This window comes from Sminthopsis crassicaudata, chromosome 4 (assembly GCF_048593235.1).
Source record: "Sminthopsis crassicaudata isolate SCR6 chromosome 4, ASM4859323v1, whole genome shotgun sequence".
Taxonomy (NCBI): Eukaryota; Metazoa; Chordata; class Mammalia; order Dasyuromorphia; family Dasyuridae; genus Sminthopsis; species Sminthopsis crassicaudata.
In genome coordinates, this window is record NC_133620.1 from 133,421,843 (window position 1) to 133,440,557 (window position 18,715).

Below are 18,715 nucleotides of genomic sequence, written 5' to 3' on the forward strand. Positions count from 1 at the left end.
GGAAGGAAGGAAGGAAGGAAGGAAGGAAGGAAGGAAGGAAGGAAGGAAGGAAGGAAGGAAGGAAGGAAGGAAGGAAGGAAGGAAGGAAGGAAAAGAACACCTTAAAGAATTCAGCAACTTAAAAACAATGCTAGAGGATCAACAAATTATAAACTCCAACTAATACTAAATGGAAATTCTGAAAAATCAAAGAAGAGATTTATAAAATTGAATGCAAAAAGACATTGAATTAATTTATAAAGCTGAATATTTTAGGGAATTATATAAGCTTTTATGTAATCTAATTAAAGAGAAAAATATCAAAAATAGAAAAAGGAGAAATCACAATAAGAAATAAAAGAAATTATTTAAAACTATTTTGCCTAATTTATGCTAAAACAACTAACAATTTAAACAAAAATGGATGAATATCTATGGCAATGTAACATACTCAGATTAATAGAGCAAGAATTAGGAAATTTAATTTTTTCAGAAAAATAAATAGAATAAATTCATAAATGAAATCTCCAAGAAAAAATCCCAAACATTCAAATCCAGATAGAATTCTAAGTGAATTTATCAAACATGTAGAAGAGCAATTAACTTCAGTACTATATAAACTGCTTGCAAAAATGGAAGTGGGGGGAGAGACAAAGGAAAGAAAGAATTCTTACCATATTCTTTCTATTATAAAATACAGTCTCAATCATTGAACTAGGGAGAGACTAATGAGAAAAATGCAATGAATATCCCTGATGAATATCAATGCAAACATGGTAAATAAAATATTAGTAAAGGGGATACAACACATCAAAAGATCAAATACTATGGCCAGATAATATTTATAAAAGGAATGGTTGAATATTAGGGAAATTATAAATATAATAGTCCATACAAACCCCTTCCACACAAAATATAATTAAAAATCACATCAACGGCATGTTTTAGCTATTAGGAAAGAAAGAAAGGAAAAAAGAAAGAAAAGAAGGAAGGGATGAAGGGAAAGGAAGGCAGGAAGGAAAGAAGGGAGGAAGGGAGGAAGGAAGGAAAGAAGGGAGGAAGGAAGAAAGGAAGAAAAGAAGGAAAGAAGGAAGGAAGGAAGGAAGGAAGGAAGGAAGGAAGGAAGGAAGGAAGAAGAGAGAAAGAAGTTAATGCAAAATTAATATTAACAGAAGTAGAATGTTCTGTTTTCAAGAGACTAATACTAGATTCTGTGCTGATCAAACCACATGTCTGAGTATTATGTTTAGTTCTGAGTGGGTAAGGTTAAGACTTTTTGATAAAGGTGTCTGGTAAGGTGAGAAATCTAAAAATCATATCATGAATGGGTCTTTGCTGAACTGGGAGTCTTTGGTAGAGAAGGGAAGATTTAAAGGGGTGGATATAAGTGTCTTCAAAAATCTGAAAGATTTTCATGAGGAAAAAGGAATAGACTTGTTTCTTCTCATGTCAGAAGGCTGATCTAGAACTAGTAGGCCAGAAGAAGACACATTTTGTCTTAATATAAAGAAAATACTACATAGAAATAATATCTAAGGATACCTTGAAAAATTAGTGGCTCTTAATCACTAAGTGTGTTTAAGTACAGTATCAACAAATACCAGTTCAAATGTATAGTACAAATGATACTTCTTTATTATAAAGGTTTTATTTTGAACAGACAATTCTCAGATGATGAAATTGAAACTATATCCACTCATATGAAAGAGTGTTCCAAATCATTACTGATCAGAGAAATGCAAATTAAGACAACTCTGAGATACCACGACACACCTGTCAGATTGGCTAAGATGACAGGAACAAATAATGATGAATGTTGGAGGGGATGTGGGAAAACTGGGACACTGACACATTGTTGGTGGAGTTGTGAAAGAATCCAACCATTCTGGAGAGCAATTTGGAACTATGCCCAAAAAGTTATCAAAATGTGCATACCCTTTGACCCAGCATTGCTGCTATTGGGCTTATATCCCAAAGAAATACTAAAGAGCAGAAAGGGACCTCTTTGTGCCAAAATGTTTGTGGCAGCTCTTTTCGTAGTGGCTAGAAACTGGAAGATGAATGGATGTCCATCAATTGGAGAATGGTTGGGTAAATTGTGGTATATGAAGGTTATGGAATATTATTGTTCTGTAAGAAATGACCAGCAGGAGGAATACAGAGAGGCTTGGAGAGACTTACATCAACTGATGCTGAGTGAAATGAATAGAACCAGAAGATCGATGTACACTTCAATGCTGTATGAAGATGTATTCTGATGGAAATGGATATCTTCAACATAAAGAAGATCCAACTCACTTCCAGTTGATCAATGATGGACAGAAATAACTACACCCAGAGAAGGAACACTGGGAAGTGAATGTAAATTGTTAGCACTACTGTCTATCTATCCAGGTTACTTATACCTTCGGAATCTAATACTTAATGGGCAACAAGAAAATGGTATTTACACACATATATTGTATCTAGGTTTTATTGTAACACATGTAAAATGTATGGGATTGCCTGTCATTGGGGGGAGGGAGTGGAGGAAGAGGGGGATAATTTGGAAAAATGAATACAAGGGATAATATTATAAAAAAACTACTCATGCATATATACTATGAAAAAAAATTCTAAATAAATAATAAAAAAGAAAGGTTATATTTGAGGTCCTTCCTAATCAATTGTATAACCCCAAACTAAATTGTAAGCTCCATGAGGACAGGGATAAAATTTTGTATCTCACTGGCTGTCTAATACATAGCTGACGCTTAGTAAATGTTTACTAAATTGAATTGAGCTTTGAGTCTATTCTGTGAGCAGAAAATATGAATAGCAATATCACACCTCAAAATAAATCTTGTCTTTTTAAAAAGTTTTTTTGTTGTCATTATATTTGCTACTTGTTGTTTTTCACACTTCCCTAAGTAAGAAGTCTAATCTTCAAATAATTAAGCTGAAATCCAATTTTTAAAAACTTCCATTAACTCACCATGTAGTCCTCTAGTATATCTGTGAATACTAGCCCATCTAAGATCATGGACAAGAGAAATTGCCCAATTCTAAATATAGAACATTAGGCCTGAAATAAATGGGAAGTGTACACACAATCAGACCATCAACAAGCTGTCAGATCACAGCCAGAGTATAGGAAAATCCTGCTAACTTTTTTATTCCACGTGCAACATTCATTCTTAATGCTGGCTCTCCCTTGTTGGCAGAATTGCCAGTCCCTGCTGAGCCTGGCAGAGCAGCAGGGCTCTCCCAAAGAACTTTGGATGCTTCCCACACAAGATGATTTATTTTCTCATAATTTTCATGTAGGGAAGACAAAAATTGAAGGTAGTTTTAAGTGCAATAATACTTCCACTTCCACTTCCATGGCAATCAAACTCAAAAAAAAAAAAAAAAATTCAGAAACTATGTGACTTAGATCTGATAATCCATGAGTCAGTGAAACATATAGGATTTTAGTTCAAAATTTCTTTACATGCCCAATTACATGCCACAAATATCACTGCTTTTGAACTGGCATCTAATAGTTGTTATAAGTCTAGGGCTCCACTGATTACATTATCTCTTAAGTAATTAGCTTTGCATTTGAATCATTATTGATTAGAGAAATGCAAATTAAGACAGTTCTGAGGTAGCAAGTCACATCTCTCAGATTGTCTAAGATGACAGGAAAAGGGAATGATAAATGTTGGAGGGGATGTAGGGAAACTGGGACACATAATACACTATTGATGAAGTTGTGAACTGATCTAACCATTCTGGAGAGCAATTTGAAATTATTCCCCAAAGGCTATCAAACTGTGGATACCTTTTGATTCAGCAGTGACTCTACTGAGTCTGTATCCAAGGAAATCATAAAGGATGGAAAAGAACTCGGAAGTACAAAAATGTTTGTGGCAGCCCTTTTTGTAGTGGCAAGAAACTGGAAACTAAATGGATGCTCACCAGTTGGGAAATAGCTGAATAAGTTATAGTATAGGAATAGTATAGAATATTATTGTTCTATAAGAAATGATAAATAGGCTGATTTCAGAAAGGCCTGGAGAGACTTACATGAACTGATGTTAAGTGAAGTAACTGGAACCAAAAAAATATTGTACACAGCAATAACAAGATTATGTGATGATCAATTCTGGTGGACCATGGAGACTGAATGTGGGTCACAACATAGCATTTTCACCTTTTTTGTTATTTGCTTGTTTGCTTCTTTCTCAATTTTTCCCCTTTTGATCTGATTTTTCTTGGATAGTATGATAAATGTGGAAATATGTTTAGAAGAATTGCACATTTTAATCTATATTGGATTACTTGCTGTCTAGGGGAATGGGGAAATAGGGAGGGAAGGAGAAAAATGTGGAACACAAGGTTTTACTAGAGTGAATGTTGATTACATGAACTAATGCTAAGTGAAATGAGCAGAACCAGAAATCTTTGTACACGGCAACAACAAGATTATATGATGATCAATTCTGGTGGATGTGGTTCTCTTCAACAATGAGATGATTCAGACTAGCACCAATGATCAATCATTCAGCACAGAGGGTGAAAGGGGCTGAATATTGGATCAGTCAAAGCCAAAACCTTGTATGAAGGACTTGGCCAGTCCTTAAGGGATTTATATAAAAGGAAGGAGGTCTCAGAGCCAGATATAAAGATTCCAGGGGTCTGGAATCATAGTCAAAAAAGAGATAGGAGCTGGTACATCTAGAGCTGAGCCAAGAAACAGGAGCCTAAGGACAGAGGGAATAGAAAGTTCCTTATAGTTCTGACATCTATGATTCAGTTGGTCATGAGGGAGCAATATGGCAAACTAAAAAGGTTCCAATATCTAGAGTCAGGAATATCAGTATAGCTGTGTGACTTCAGGCAAGTCTCTTATTAACTCCTGTTTTCTTACCTGTAAAAGCAAGATTATAATACTTTTACTTCTTATCTTGTTAATAGAATCATAGATGTCAGAACTATAAGGAACTTTAGAAATCCTCTTTACATCATACTCAATTATTGGTGGTCTAGCTTTTGCTTGAAGACTTTAAGAGGAAAATATCTACCTCTTGAGGGAGCCTATACTTTGGGATATCCCAAATTGTTAGTATTTCCTTGCATCAAACCTAAATGTGTTTGTCTACAATTTCTACCCATTACTTTGGCCCTTGGGGTAAAGCAGAATATGGTTAATTCACCTTCTAGATGATACTAAAGAAAGTTCCTTTGCTGTCTCTAAATCTCTCTTCCAGGTTAAACCTCTTCAGTTACTTCAATCAATCTTCATGAAACTCTCTAGGTCTTTCAAATGCAGTGCCCAGAGCTCAACACAGTTCCCCAGATAGGGCCCAAACAGGTCAGAATAGGGCAAGATTGTCACATCACAGGGATGACATCTATATGAATCAGTGGTATTTCTCTCTTTGATCCATGCCAGTTTATGCAAAGAATAAGTTACCCCAGTAATAGAAACGGAAAAAAACCTCATGATTCCCTTTTTTTCAATTATTATTAACTCCTGGCTTTTTTTTTTTTTACTACCATCCGAGACCATGCAGCGAAGTGGGGGGTAAAAACAATAACTTTGGGATCAGAGGGCCTGAGTTCAAATTTCACTCTTGGTTCTTTCCACTTTAGTGATTTGTAGCACTTCACTTAACCTCCACAGATCTTAGTTTTCTCATCTATAAAATGTAGGAACTAGCCTTTAAAATCCCTTCTATCTCTATATCTTGGGGTTCTATGTTTGTTCATCTACTCAGTGTTCAGTCTTGTGAGAACTTAAAATTTTTTCTGGACAAAATGAAATAAAAAGAAAGCAAGTTCTCTTACTGAATCTGGTTTTCATGTGTAATTTTTATATTGCCATGCATTTGTAGTCTAGTGAATACTTTGTATTGTAGTCTTTGAAGTGGCAGAAAGAACAGAGAACTCCAAATTTCAGAAACAATGTAAGGTTCATCTACCAGGAGTGTATATCCTGGTAGATATACACTTTTTTTTTGAAAAGAGAAACTTGGAGAAAAAATTATGAGACCTGAAGATGAAAGTGATAGGGTTAGTAAAACTATTGGCTTCAAATTACCCAAGAATAGAGGATTATGGGGAAAAACTGCTAATTAAATTTCATAAGAAATTCATGTGCATGAATAGAGTCAAAAGTTCATATTCATTTCATAGGACTGATGATAGATACTCCTAAGGCAGTAAAAGCAGCTTGAAAGTAGGGTCCAATCCACATGTACAGAAATTTTTATAGAAGCTCTTTTTGTTATGGCAGAGAATTAAACATTTAGAAGATGCCCATCAATTGGGAAATGTGTCCTGCTTTCTAGAGGACCCAAGTTGGGGTGACAAAACATAATGTTGTTTTCTAGAGCCCCCAACTTGGAGTGACAAAATGTACCATGCTTTCTAGAGCCCCCATGAGCAGGTGATTAAAATATACTGTCCTAGTGGAGAAGCGATGAGGCAGGACTCCCAAGGATGGTGGAAAAATGGAGTTCATTTATTTCAAGTTCTTTCCCTTTTTTATACCCTCATACCCTTATGTAACCAAAACAACACTGCTCATGCACCCAGTATATACGGTGCATGTGGGACCACATAAACAACTTGCAGTTGTACGTAGTTTGCCACCTGGTATCACTCTGCTTCAATCTCACAGGTTGTCATCAATCCCTAACTTCTCAGGAAGGCTGAGAGCCCTTAGGGGAGATGGGTAGCCGAACCAGACATTGTCAGCAGGTTCCCTCTGGGCTGAAGAGTCTTATACTTTGCCCAGAGTTCCCCCATTACCTGTGGCTCTCTACAGGGAAATGGCTGAATAAGTTATGGTATATAAGTGTAATATTATTGTTCTGTAAGAAACTATCAGCAGGATGATTTCAGAAAAGCATGGAAAGATTTGTGTGAACTGAATCTGAGTGAAGTGAGAAACAGGGGAACATTACACAATAACAGCAAGATTATGTGATCAACAATAATCGACTTAGTTCTTCTCAGAAATAAAGTGATTCAAGATAGTTCAAAACTTATGATGGAAAATGCTAAACTCTCCAGAGAAAGAACTATGGAAACTAAATGCAGATCAAAGCATACTATTTTTATTTTTTAATTTGTTTTTTTTTATTTCTCATGATTTTCCCTTTTAAAAATAATTCTTTCACAACATGACTAATATGTAAATACATTTAACATGACTGTACATGCATAGCCTAAAAGAAAGAAAGTAGGGTCCAAGAGTCTTGGGGTCTAGTCCTAATTCTGAAACAAATTAGTTGTGTGCTCTAGAGCAAATCACTTCACATCTCTGGCCTGAGGGTCTCCATTGATAAAAAGGAAAAATTTGGATGACATGATCTTTAAGGTTCTTTCCAAATCTAAGATTATATGACTAAAGAGTAGAGGAAGTAGCAGTCTTACTTTGTAGCCAGACTGCACACTCTCCAAATAGAAACACAGTAAAACATACAATGGTTGTTTACATTTAATTTAACACTTTTTTTTTGCTCTGGTAATAAAAATATCTGCCTATGTTACAATAATACTGTGTATTAAAATTATGGCTTATTTTGGACCTCTGATTTTTTTCTTCTACAAGCCTACATTTTTTGTTGTTTTGTTTGTTTGTTTGTTTGTTTGTTTGTTTGTTTGTTTTTTTAAAGAATGACCATTGATGAGAAGTTAGCACTTTCTTTTCTCACTAAGGACAGTTTTCAATAGCATTGAGATAATTGGTGATACTGATCCTATTGTCTAAATGCATCTAAGATTGAAAAAATTCAGAAATTCACAAGATATTAGCTACAAAAATTAGGTCCAAGTTGATGATTAAATGAATAATTATTTAAAGGAATAGGTTTTATAATAATTGACTTCAGTCTCCTAATGTAGCTTTGGTTGCTACATTTTAACTGATGTTAAAAGTTTCAAGAGATTATCAGGAATGTAAAGAAATTTACATAAGGTACAAAGGTTGATAATTGCAAGTGTATATTTTTAGGTTTAGAGATGAAAATATTTGGGGAAGGGAGGCTATTATAATAGTAACCATCAAGTACTTGAATGGACTGCCTTGTAGAAAACAGATTAGACTGATGTGTGACTTCAAAATAAGAATTTTCTATGCATTAGAAGTATCTGCAAATTAAATGGACATTTTATAGTGCACTTTATACTACTGGAAATGTTGAATTAGAGATTGAATACTTTTTGAAAAGGGTATTCATATATCAGATAGAGTTCTACTACATAACCTCTGGAGTCCCTTCAAACTCTGAGAATGTATGATTTCATGCTTTTACAACAATTCTGTGAGGAAAGTTGTGACAGTATTATCAGCCCATATTATAGTTAAAGAAATTGAGTTACAGATAGATTAACTGATTTTCGTAAGATCACAAAGTTCATAGGTGACAGAGTCAAAGCTAGGTGTTCCTAATTCCGAGTCTAGTATTATTTTCACACTTTTGATGTCTTTTAAGAGAACATTTGGATAGTAGATGAGGTCCTTTTTCTTTATTGTAGAGATTTAAATGTGAAAAAAAATATTCCCAAGGTAAACCCATTAGAAAAACCAACTGTATTTGGAGTCAGAGAACCTAGATTCAAAACTGGACTATGCTATTTTTGTGATCTTAGGCAAGCTACTAAAACTTTATGGGCCTTAGTTTCCTCATTTATAAAATGAAGGAATTAGACTAGTTAACTTCTAAGGCCCTTTCTAGCTCTACTCTCATTGTATATGGACCTAAGAAATCCTAAAAAAATAAAAACAATTTAAAATTTTTTTAAAAAAATAAAAAAAAAAAGAAATCTTAAGTGTCAAGATAAGATATATATTCTTGTATTTGCAGAAAGAGGAAGAAGATTGGCCAAAGAAATACTTGTGAGATCCTTCTAAGATTGAACCTAGCATTATAGTTGGCTATAGATTACATTGAGAGTGAATGTTTTATTTTGGGGTGATCCTTAATGAAATGTTTAAAAAGGATGGTCATAAAATCATAGATTTAGAAGTAAAAGGGATCTTAGAAGCCATCTATTCCAAAACCCATCTTTTTATAGATGGAGAAACTGAAATCCTGAGAAACTTACTCATTAGTATATAAGTGGACATTAAAATTCAAACTCAAGTGCTGTGACTCCAATTCTTGTACTTTCTCTGGATATATCTATGAGAAATAGCTCAAGATCATACCTCTATCCTGTGGGTACATTTCCCAGAATGGGCAGCTAGGTGGTACAGTAGATAGGGTATGAGGCCTGGAGTCAGGAAGATTTCTCTTCCCAAGTTCAAATCTGGCCTCAGACATTTACCAGCTGTATCATTCTAAGCAAATTCCTTAACTCTATGTGCCTCAGTTTCTTCAGCTGTAAAATGAGTTGGAGAAGAAAATAACAAACCACCTGAATTCATCTGGATTCACACATTCATTAACTGTGAGACCCTGAACAAGTCACTTAACACTCTTTGACTCAGTTTCCTCATCTCTAAAATGAGCTGGAGATGGAAATGAAAATCCATTCCAGTATTATCAAAGAAACCTTAAATGGGATCATGAAGAATTGGACACGAACTGAACAACAATAGTCAATATTGTGAGTGCATGCCATATCAGGATCAGTTAAAATATTAAAGGATGTTTTAGCCTGGTGGGAAAAAACATGATACAAACATCAACTATTTGAAGGTGCATCTGATTATTCTGTTTGTTCCAGAGAACAGAACTAGGGCAATTGGTTAAAGTTGCAGATCAGCAAATTTAGACTTGGTATAAAGAAAGACAATTTGAGGTCTCTGAAAGTGGTGTGGATTGGCTCCAGAGTTCCTCCTCTCTAGAGGTCTTTAAGTAAATACCTGATCTCCAATATTCAAGTCTGTTGTAGTAGGGATCTTATTAAGATGGTTTGGACTAGATGGCCTGTGAGGTCTTTTCCAATTCTGAAATTCTGTGAATTTTGGAAAGGATTTTATTATCACTTAATAAAATATTTGATCAGGATCACATAGTAATAGATCTGGAACTAGAATGAAGCTTTTGTATCTAGTAGAATGCTTTGTTCCACTACATCAGCCTCTGATGCTAGAAAAATGTTCAAGTATTTGTATAGTAAATGATATTATAACAAGATGGAATACTAAACTGAGAAATCTTAGAGTTTATGGCAATATTCTATAAGTTCTGACCTTGGGTATTACTTAAATAAGATGTCAATAAGAATAAAACACAAAACACAAGGATTACCAAAATAATCACTCTTCAAATATACCCTATCATGGGCTAAAAGTGCTCATAGGTGACTGCGGCAAGAATAAGACGTAAGCAGGGAACAATGATAGAAGTGCTAGAAAGGCAGAAGAGAAAGAGAAGCAGGTACTGATAGCAGGAGAAAAAAAGATGGTGGGAAAGTGACCAGAGACCTTCCACAGAGATTGTCCAAGGGAGGCACCCCTCACACCCCCACATACTTTTCACAAGAATGAAGAATTGGCATTTCATAGAGAATTTTTTTTTTGGGGGGGGTTGACTGCAGGATTCCTAGACTAAACCTTCCAGCCTCAGAAATATTCTGAGAATCCCAGATGGGCGAGGACTTACCTGTCCAAGTTCTGTTGCCTTAACATCAGGATGGAGACCTGCTCCCATTCCCCGACATGCCTTAGCAACTCAAAAACGTTGGAGAATATGGTTTTTCCTTCTTTCTGAGCCCAGCCATTCCCTCTCGGAAAAGAGATTGGGACTTTCATCAACCCCTACAGAACCACAAGATTTTCGATACACCTCATTTGCATATCTATCAGTGTTCTATACATCGCACTGGCAAACAGCAGCAGCAGCTGCCCGACAGCCTCTCTCCCTCCCCTTCCTCAGCCCATCTCCATGTTTCCCTGATGGTGGCAGCTGGCAAGGCAGAGAAAAGCTCTTGTGTTAGGGCCGGGTGGGGCATCGGAGAAGGGCACTCCAAGAGCCGCTAGCTCCTCAGGCTCACCTTACCTGTAATAGCGATCATCTTTGTAGGGGGTGAGATCCTCCTTCAGCTCTTGGTACGCCTCACCGAGCCTTTTGCAGAAGTGCTTGAGCTCTCTGCAGAGAGGCTTCTCAAAGGCAGGGTAATCCGCGTCCATCCTCCCCCAGGTCTCCGCCTTCGCCTTCTCTTCGGCTTAGTGCTCTCTGTCTCTAGGTTCGCCCAGCTTTACCCTACCAGCCGCTAACCTGGCCAGGCACAAACAAGTTCTCCTGCTTAGTCCTTGTGAGAACCACCTTTCTCTCCTCTTGCCTGTGCAGTTGATTGGAAAACCTTTCTTTTTCCTCTCTTTTCCTGCTTCTGTCTTTCCCTCTTATTTCTCTTCTTGCCTCAAGGTCTGGAGTTCCACTGAGCAATTAGACTTGAAGGGGAGGAGAAAGAGGAGGAGCAGGCAATGGAGGAAGGGAGGAAAGAATAGGAGAAAGAAGAAAATCTGTACTCAAAATACAACATCCGTTTTCTCCAGTTCCAGCTTCACACTAAAAGCATCGCCTCTGGATAAACCTGTAGTCCTAGTAAGGGTTGGGTGGAGAATACGGGGAAGACTCTAATGTCCCAAAGAGGGGGCGGACTGAGAAGGGGCGAGGGGCTGCGCCAGTTGATGATGCTGTATCTGCAGAGAAGAGGAGGGGGTCCGAGGGATCAGCATCAGTCCGGCGTACGTTCATTTTGCCGCTTTCATTATCATTAGACCATTTACAAAGTAATAATAGAAATCAATACTCGTGCAGAAAGAAAGGAAGAAACTAGGGAAACTAAAACAAGAGAAAGGAGGGGAAGAGTTTGGGGAAAAGCCCTTTTCCTGATGGGAAGGCTACTTAAACTGCCTATAGGTTTCAGCACCATGGACGGGGCCTTGGAGCCTACATTCATTAGCATTTCCATTCCTGCTCCTCAACTTATCACTAAAAAACGTGTATTAATATTTTTGCATCTAATTTATCCCTGTATCCCTCCCTTTCCTTCCCAGAGAGACATGCCATATAACAAAGCTTTAAAAATTATTCTTGCCATTTTAAAATAAAGGAGAATAGTAAAGGAAAATAGAATACTAAGGAGAATAAACAGTACTTAGAAGTGAGTCTCTTAACAAAATATCCCAAATGCTGCCTATAAACCCAGACTTATGGGGAAAACAGGGAAAGAGGCATAAGATGCACCATGTTACTAGATTGCACCTTTAAACAATTGTTGTAATTACAAAAGACACAAATACATCTCTATAGAGCTGTATTTTGTAAAGCATGGGGTAGTGGGAAGATGGTGGGTTTGGGGGCCAGAGAATCTGGGTTCAAATCTCAAATACGCCTTTATTATCTGTGACTTTGGGTGAATTGCTTTATCGCTCTAGGCCTTAATTTCCTCATCTATGAAATGACATTGGGTGACAAGATGGCCACTAAAGTTTGTCAATTCAAGATCCATGATTTTAAAGCATAATGAAAAGAACACAAATCCTGAGTTCAGATCTATCCTGATATCCTTATCCTTTCTAGTTCTGTGATCTTAGGTGCCTTCTTTTTTGAAAGCACCTTTTTCTATCTTAATTTTCCCTCTTTAAAAGAGGGAATTGAGTTCTAGTTTTAAAAACTATGGTCTTAGAGCTTTTTATCTCTAAATATTTAAAAAACCAAAAACATCTTCAAATGTCTTCATTGGGATGCATTATCAACAAGTTTTGAAATAGTATGTTTTTGTTTCCACTTTCAGAAAAGAGTAAGGAGGCAGTTGAATCAAAGTTCTTCATGGATTCCCATTTGGATGGGCAGTGTGGATGAAAAGACTGAGCAATCAGAAGATATTTTATTATGTACATCACTCGGTATCATTATTCTTGCCTATTCATGGTGGCCTTCATGTTTTATTTCTTGCTTCCCAACATATTCAGAATAAGTTCCTATTTACTGTAAGAGAGCCTACATTATTTTTCCCCCTTTTTTTTTGCTAAATTTCCCATAATTTCTGATTGTTTTGAGTTATAATTTTTAGATTTGAATTATTAACATGAGCATTTATACTCCAGGAGGGTTGAAAATGGAGATTGGAACTGACACTATCCAAAAGATGTTGAGAGCAGTTAAGAGCTACCATTTGAACATGAACAAACATGCAGATTTGTTTTCTTGAATGAAACTGTTTAGAGTGAATGTATTGTTTCAGGTTTTGACATACTAAGTTCACTAATAATATCTACTTTGTAGCTTCTCATTCAAGTACAGAAATATATTGTAGCATATTTAAAATCTTTCTTATAGCCTTTCCTGGATAATGAAGCCTAAATTTACCTTTCCATTTTTTACAATCCTAGTAATGACAACCTGGTACTCAAGTATAATAGTTGGAAGATCTGAGGTTTATACTTAATTCATCCTCTACTTATTTGTGTGATTTGGACCAAATTGTTTCACTTCTCTGATCCCTATTTTTCTTTCATTAAGGTTTTGAACTAGATGATCTCCAAGTGTTCATCTCTCAAGTTTAACACTACTTTTGAGATCGTTGTTTAGTAGTTTCAGTGGTGACTAGTTCTTTGTGACCCCATTTGAAGTTTTCTTGGCAGACAGTGGTTTGCCATTTTCTTCTCCAGTTCATTTTACAGATGAGAAAACTGATTAAATGACTTGTCCAGGATGACAGCTAGTATGTTTCTAAGGCCAGATTTGAACTAAGGTCTTCCTGATTCTGGGCCTGCTCTATCCACTGTACCACCTATCTGCCCTTTCTTCCAGATAGTACTATACAATTTAAGTAGCTGAATGTATCCTCTTTTCTCTCCAAAAAATATTTTCCTAGAGAACTTTGTCTAGGTATCTTTCCTACTAGTTTACATTATTCTCATCTATATGTTTGTGTATATTTATATATATGCATATATGTGTATATGTGTATTAGGAAATACATCTCTTCCATGTGTGTACTATTTTCACCTACCCCACATTAGAATGTAAACTTCTTGAAGGAAAGATGTCATTTAAAAAATATTTTTATCTTCACCTCCTTTCATATAGTAGTTGCTTAATGTTTGTTGAATTGAAAGTGCATTATGTGCTGTTTTGCATTAACTATTTCACATGTATCATCTTTTCAACTAGGTAATAAAGCACCTTGAAAGCATGGATAGGGGATACCTAGAAAAAATATTAAGCAGGAGTTTGTCTTTGGTAAACTCCTAGCTCCCACTTCCATCTATGTAGTCTCGCCACTACTGACCTCCACTCACTTGGTCTCCCTAGGCAGTGGGTGTCCCATGCACTAAAGATATCCTTCTCTCTTCTTAACCACCCAAATCCTTATTCCTTAAATATAATTATCTCAGCTTGATATTGATAGGAAACATTTAGTTAATCCAAATTACACTGTGAATGGCTAATAGTACAATGAGTTGATAATTCATGGGCTAGTTGCACTTTATGCTTTTTAACCTAAAAGAATATCTAATGATGAAATTTCAGAAGGCAGCTAACAAGTGTGTGTGTGTGTGTGAGATACAAACTCACATGAAATACTTTGCTTAGTCAAGTGCCTTCTTGACACTGTTTTTCAAATCACATTTATCAAATCTACTTTGCTTACCTACGAGGGTAACTATGCTAGAAACTACATCTCCTATTTCTTCTAAATCCTAGAACTGAGCACAATAACAAATACCAAAAAAATATTCTTTAATTGACTGATTGAATGTTATAACTTGTCCCCTTGATATAGAAATCTAGTTGTAAATAAGAGACTAAAATAAATCAGGGAGTCCTAGAAATCTGACAGTAGGCCTAGAGAGTAAGAGGGTACAAAGTTTTATCATCATCTTGTGTGTATTTCTATTCCCACATCATCTACTTTTGTTAGGTATTTCTATTTGAAATGCCATTCAAGTTTCCTGGAGGAAGATGATTTTGTTCCTTTAACTAACCCAATAATAAATTCTTGAAGGGCTAGAAAGAAATGAGCAAATGGTGTGGAAGGAAATGTAAATTTTATAGGCTGAAGAGTTTGGGGAGACTAATGATTTCTGAAGATATTTGAAGGGAGATTTCAAAGCCATACATGGAACTTCAGTGTGTACTGAAGCATGCAGGTGTCTGAAGAAAACAAGATTAATTTTCACACTCAGCATATAAACACTCCTAATCCTGATTCCAGAAGTTGGGCATAATGAATCTCTCTCACTGGTAGTTAAAGAAAGAAATATGATTAATGTAACCATCATAACTTATGTTATGAAAACAATGCTCCTAGGAAGTTAGTGGGAGAATTTCCTGATTCAGGGAAAACATGAAAAGAGGTCATTGTAACAAACAGGGAGTGAAAATAACTGGTAGATAGTAACTTTTACTGATGGACTTACAGGTCTCTATTAAAGTAGGTTCTAATTGCTTCTAAATTATGTATTGTAATAAAAATGCATCAAATACATCAATATATGCATCTTTACCCTTTTAAAAATACTCTTAGTTTATAAAAACTTAAAAAAAAAAACTGGCATCATCTCTCCCAGGAATTCTAGTTGAATTTGAGCCCAGATTGTATTTTTCTTTGAAAATATTGTAAATGTTTTAGAATTAAGTTTTTCTAGGTTTATGTCTTTGCATATCCCTGTCACACTAAAAAACTGCTTTTTTTTTGTGGTGGAACTCTGTTATTGTATGTTCATTCTTCCAATAGGGATTTGATGTTAGGAACAGACTCTCAACACTTCTGGAGGGAAGATCTGGACTTGTCCGGTTGCTACTTTCTTAGGGGTATTGTTGAGTTATTTCAGACTGACAAGCACAGCTCAGACTGGGAATCTGCAAGCTTTCAGTGCTCCCAAAGGAGTATGATTCAGGCATATGCATATAAATATTTAACAACTGGCCCTCCTCTCTAAAATGTAAATGATGCATTTTTTTAAGCTTAAACTACAATTTATCAACATTTCCATCATTTTCTTAGGAGTAGACAATCAACAATAAATCCCTTGGTTGTAGCGTCTATTTCTGAGGTGTAAATGATTATGTTGTATGTGTTATGCACAAAAGAAATTTGTTTACAATTAGGAGAATACAATAAGTTATATTCTCTCTGTTTCCTAAAATAAAGATTAATCTTATCCTTTATGGTCAAAATAGGAATATCTTTAAAACATAAACAGATGCTGGAAAAATATATCTCATTTCAGTCCTATTACTAGTTATCAAATTATTAGTCTAAAAGAATTATAGGGAAGGAAAGATAGATTTTAATAATTGCTTGAGTTAGAAAGAGAATATAAATGATTTTGACTAACTGAAAATCTACAAAAATGTACCAATTTAAGTATTTCTTGTTATTTATGTTTGTTATTTTGCTATTTATGTTTGACCAAAGACTCTTGATGTTATTCTGAGAAATGTATATATATTTCATCAAACTGTGAAAGGGACCTATGAAACAATAAAGGTTAAAAAAGCAATATTAGATGCTCTTTAAACCAGAAAATCTTCTCTTTATCCTCCCAGCCTCACTTCCCCAAATCTTTCTACCCAAACCTCAAACATAACATGGTTCTTTTTTTCTAAGAATTTGCATCCTAATGGCAAGAGTTTTAAAGTCCCATGACACATATATTTCCAAATGTTTTTGATTGTAATCACAAAATATAGTAGATATAGTAAGTAAAAGTTATGAGATATCCAAGAAATTTCAATGAAAATATTGATCTATTTTAAAAGGATTTGAGACATTAAAAAACATTTCAATTCTGTAGTTATTGAGTTTTCTATTCTGCAAAATTTTATTAAGCAACAGCTGGACAACTCTTACAACTCCAAATCATTAAGGAAAAAAAATAGGACAATTGATCCATCTCAATAATAAGACAGTAAAGAATTTAGACAAACCACATCTTTTAAAATGGAAACCATTAATACTTTCTAGGATACATCCTCCTTCACAATCTAATACACAAAATACATAAGGAGAGGCAGATTAGGGTGAGTTATCACAATGTAAAGCAGGATCTGAACAGCTCTTGGTTCAGGAAGTAAAAGAAAGCAAGGCAGTCAACTAAAATATAATGCTATATAATTATGGAAGAGCACACAGCATAGGTGTCCTCTTTTTCCCAAAGGAATGAAAATAGCATGCTGGTCTTGTTTTGTTTGGGACTTATGCACCTTCATAACTGCACACTTAATTTGAAAGAAAAAAGGAAGAAAGACGAAAATAGTTGTAATAAACTCAGAAATAATGTACAAAGTTACAGTACCAAAGTAATGCATTTATAAACAAATGCAAAGAATATCCCTTTTGGTAAACAATAGTGCCTTTTTCAGTCAAATGCATACCCATGCTATTCCACAACACTATATATATTTTTATCTACAACAAACAACAAGATCTTAAAGCCCTATCCCACCCCCAAACAGAAGTTACAAGAAAAAACCGGGGAAAATATAATTGAAAGTGAACACAAAATTTAAATATATGCACATATATATGTACATATATATTTTTAGAAAAAGAAAATCTTTAAAGTTTTATAAAGTAGAGACACAAATACATAATGGAGACAAAGTTATGAACTGTGTGCTATTATGAAATTTTATGAACTCAAATATTATTAATTATATGAAAAAATTTTCTTTACAATTAAAAAATTTTAAATTATTTTGACTAGCTTTTTAACGAACATTTACATGGCCAAATGAAAAACTTCATTCTTCAAAGCTTCTGTGTGAGGAAAGAATCCTCTTATAAGCCAGTGTAACAATGGAGAGAACATTTCAGGAATTCCAGATCTTCTTGGAGATAGATACATGCAAACACACATATATATACACATACATATGTGTGTGGTATATATATATATATATATATATATGTATATATATATACATATATATACATATATATATATATATATATATATATATATATATATATATATATATATATATATATATATATATATATATATATATATATATATATATTCCCCCCCCCATTCTACAACACACTATTTTTCAATGGAAATGAGGCAAATAAGGAATGTTGATTTAACTGCCTTTCAGGCAGGGAAGTTAGCTACACAGGAGATAATTAGAAGGAGACTCCTGTGACATCCTCTTTGGTTCAAGTTCCTGGAGAATTTTTAGAAAAGAAACAATATTTCAAATCAATTCTTGTCTAGTGACAAATTGTTTAAAGGGATTACTTCTTAAAAAGAAAATGGTTGGATTCCACAGATAGCTCATTAACAATCCTGGAGAAAGATATTTCTCTTGAATAAACCTCTATTTCAAATCACCTAAGTAGAACCTTAAAATTATACCACTTGAAACAAGAGACTCTGTTAAAGCTAGAAGGGATTTATCTTTTTTTTATACTGAAAAAATTAAGTTTCAGAGAAGCCAAGCTAGAAAAAGAATAAAGCCAGCATCAGAAGCCATTAGAAATTGGCTCACAGTTTAGTGCTCTTTGCATCACATCATAAAACAATAACCACACAAATTTTTATTTATAGTTCATTCAGTAGGACTAAAATTAACAATAGTGAATTAACTATTAATAGAATTAACCTGAAAACCATTTTGGTTTATATTACAATCAAAACTCAGAAAAATGTTTACTTTATTGTTCTCAATATCATCATGGCCTACATTTAAGGTGTGTGTTTGCACAGAAAATCTTATTTTTCTTTGACAATGTTAGGGTAAAACAAACTCAAAATTGGTTCCTAGGTCAATTATATGCGCCTTCTTACATC

At 34.8% G+C, this 18,715-nt stretch overlaps 1 protein-coding gene across 2 annotated transcripts in view; it reads right to left on the reverse strand.

Annotated features, from left to right (window-relative positions):
• TMEM181 (transmembrane protein 181) overlaps window positions 1-11,507 on the reverse strand; it is a 98,877-nt gene extending 87,370 nt beyond the window's left edge. The window contains exon 1 of one of the 2 annotated variants that reach the window (XM_074309414.1): window positions 10,962-11,507. In XM_074309414.1, coding sequence (XP_074165515.1) covers window positions 10,962-11,092 — 131 coding nt within the window. In that variant the 5' untranslated portion in view covers window positions 11,093-11,507. The remainder of the gene's footprint in view (window positions 1-10,961) is intronic. The other variant, XM_074309415.1, reaches the window with a different exon arrangement.
• Between the last annotated feature and the right edge of the window lie 7,208 nt (window positions 11,508-18,715).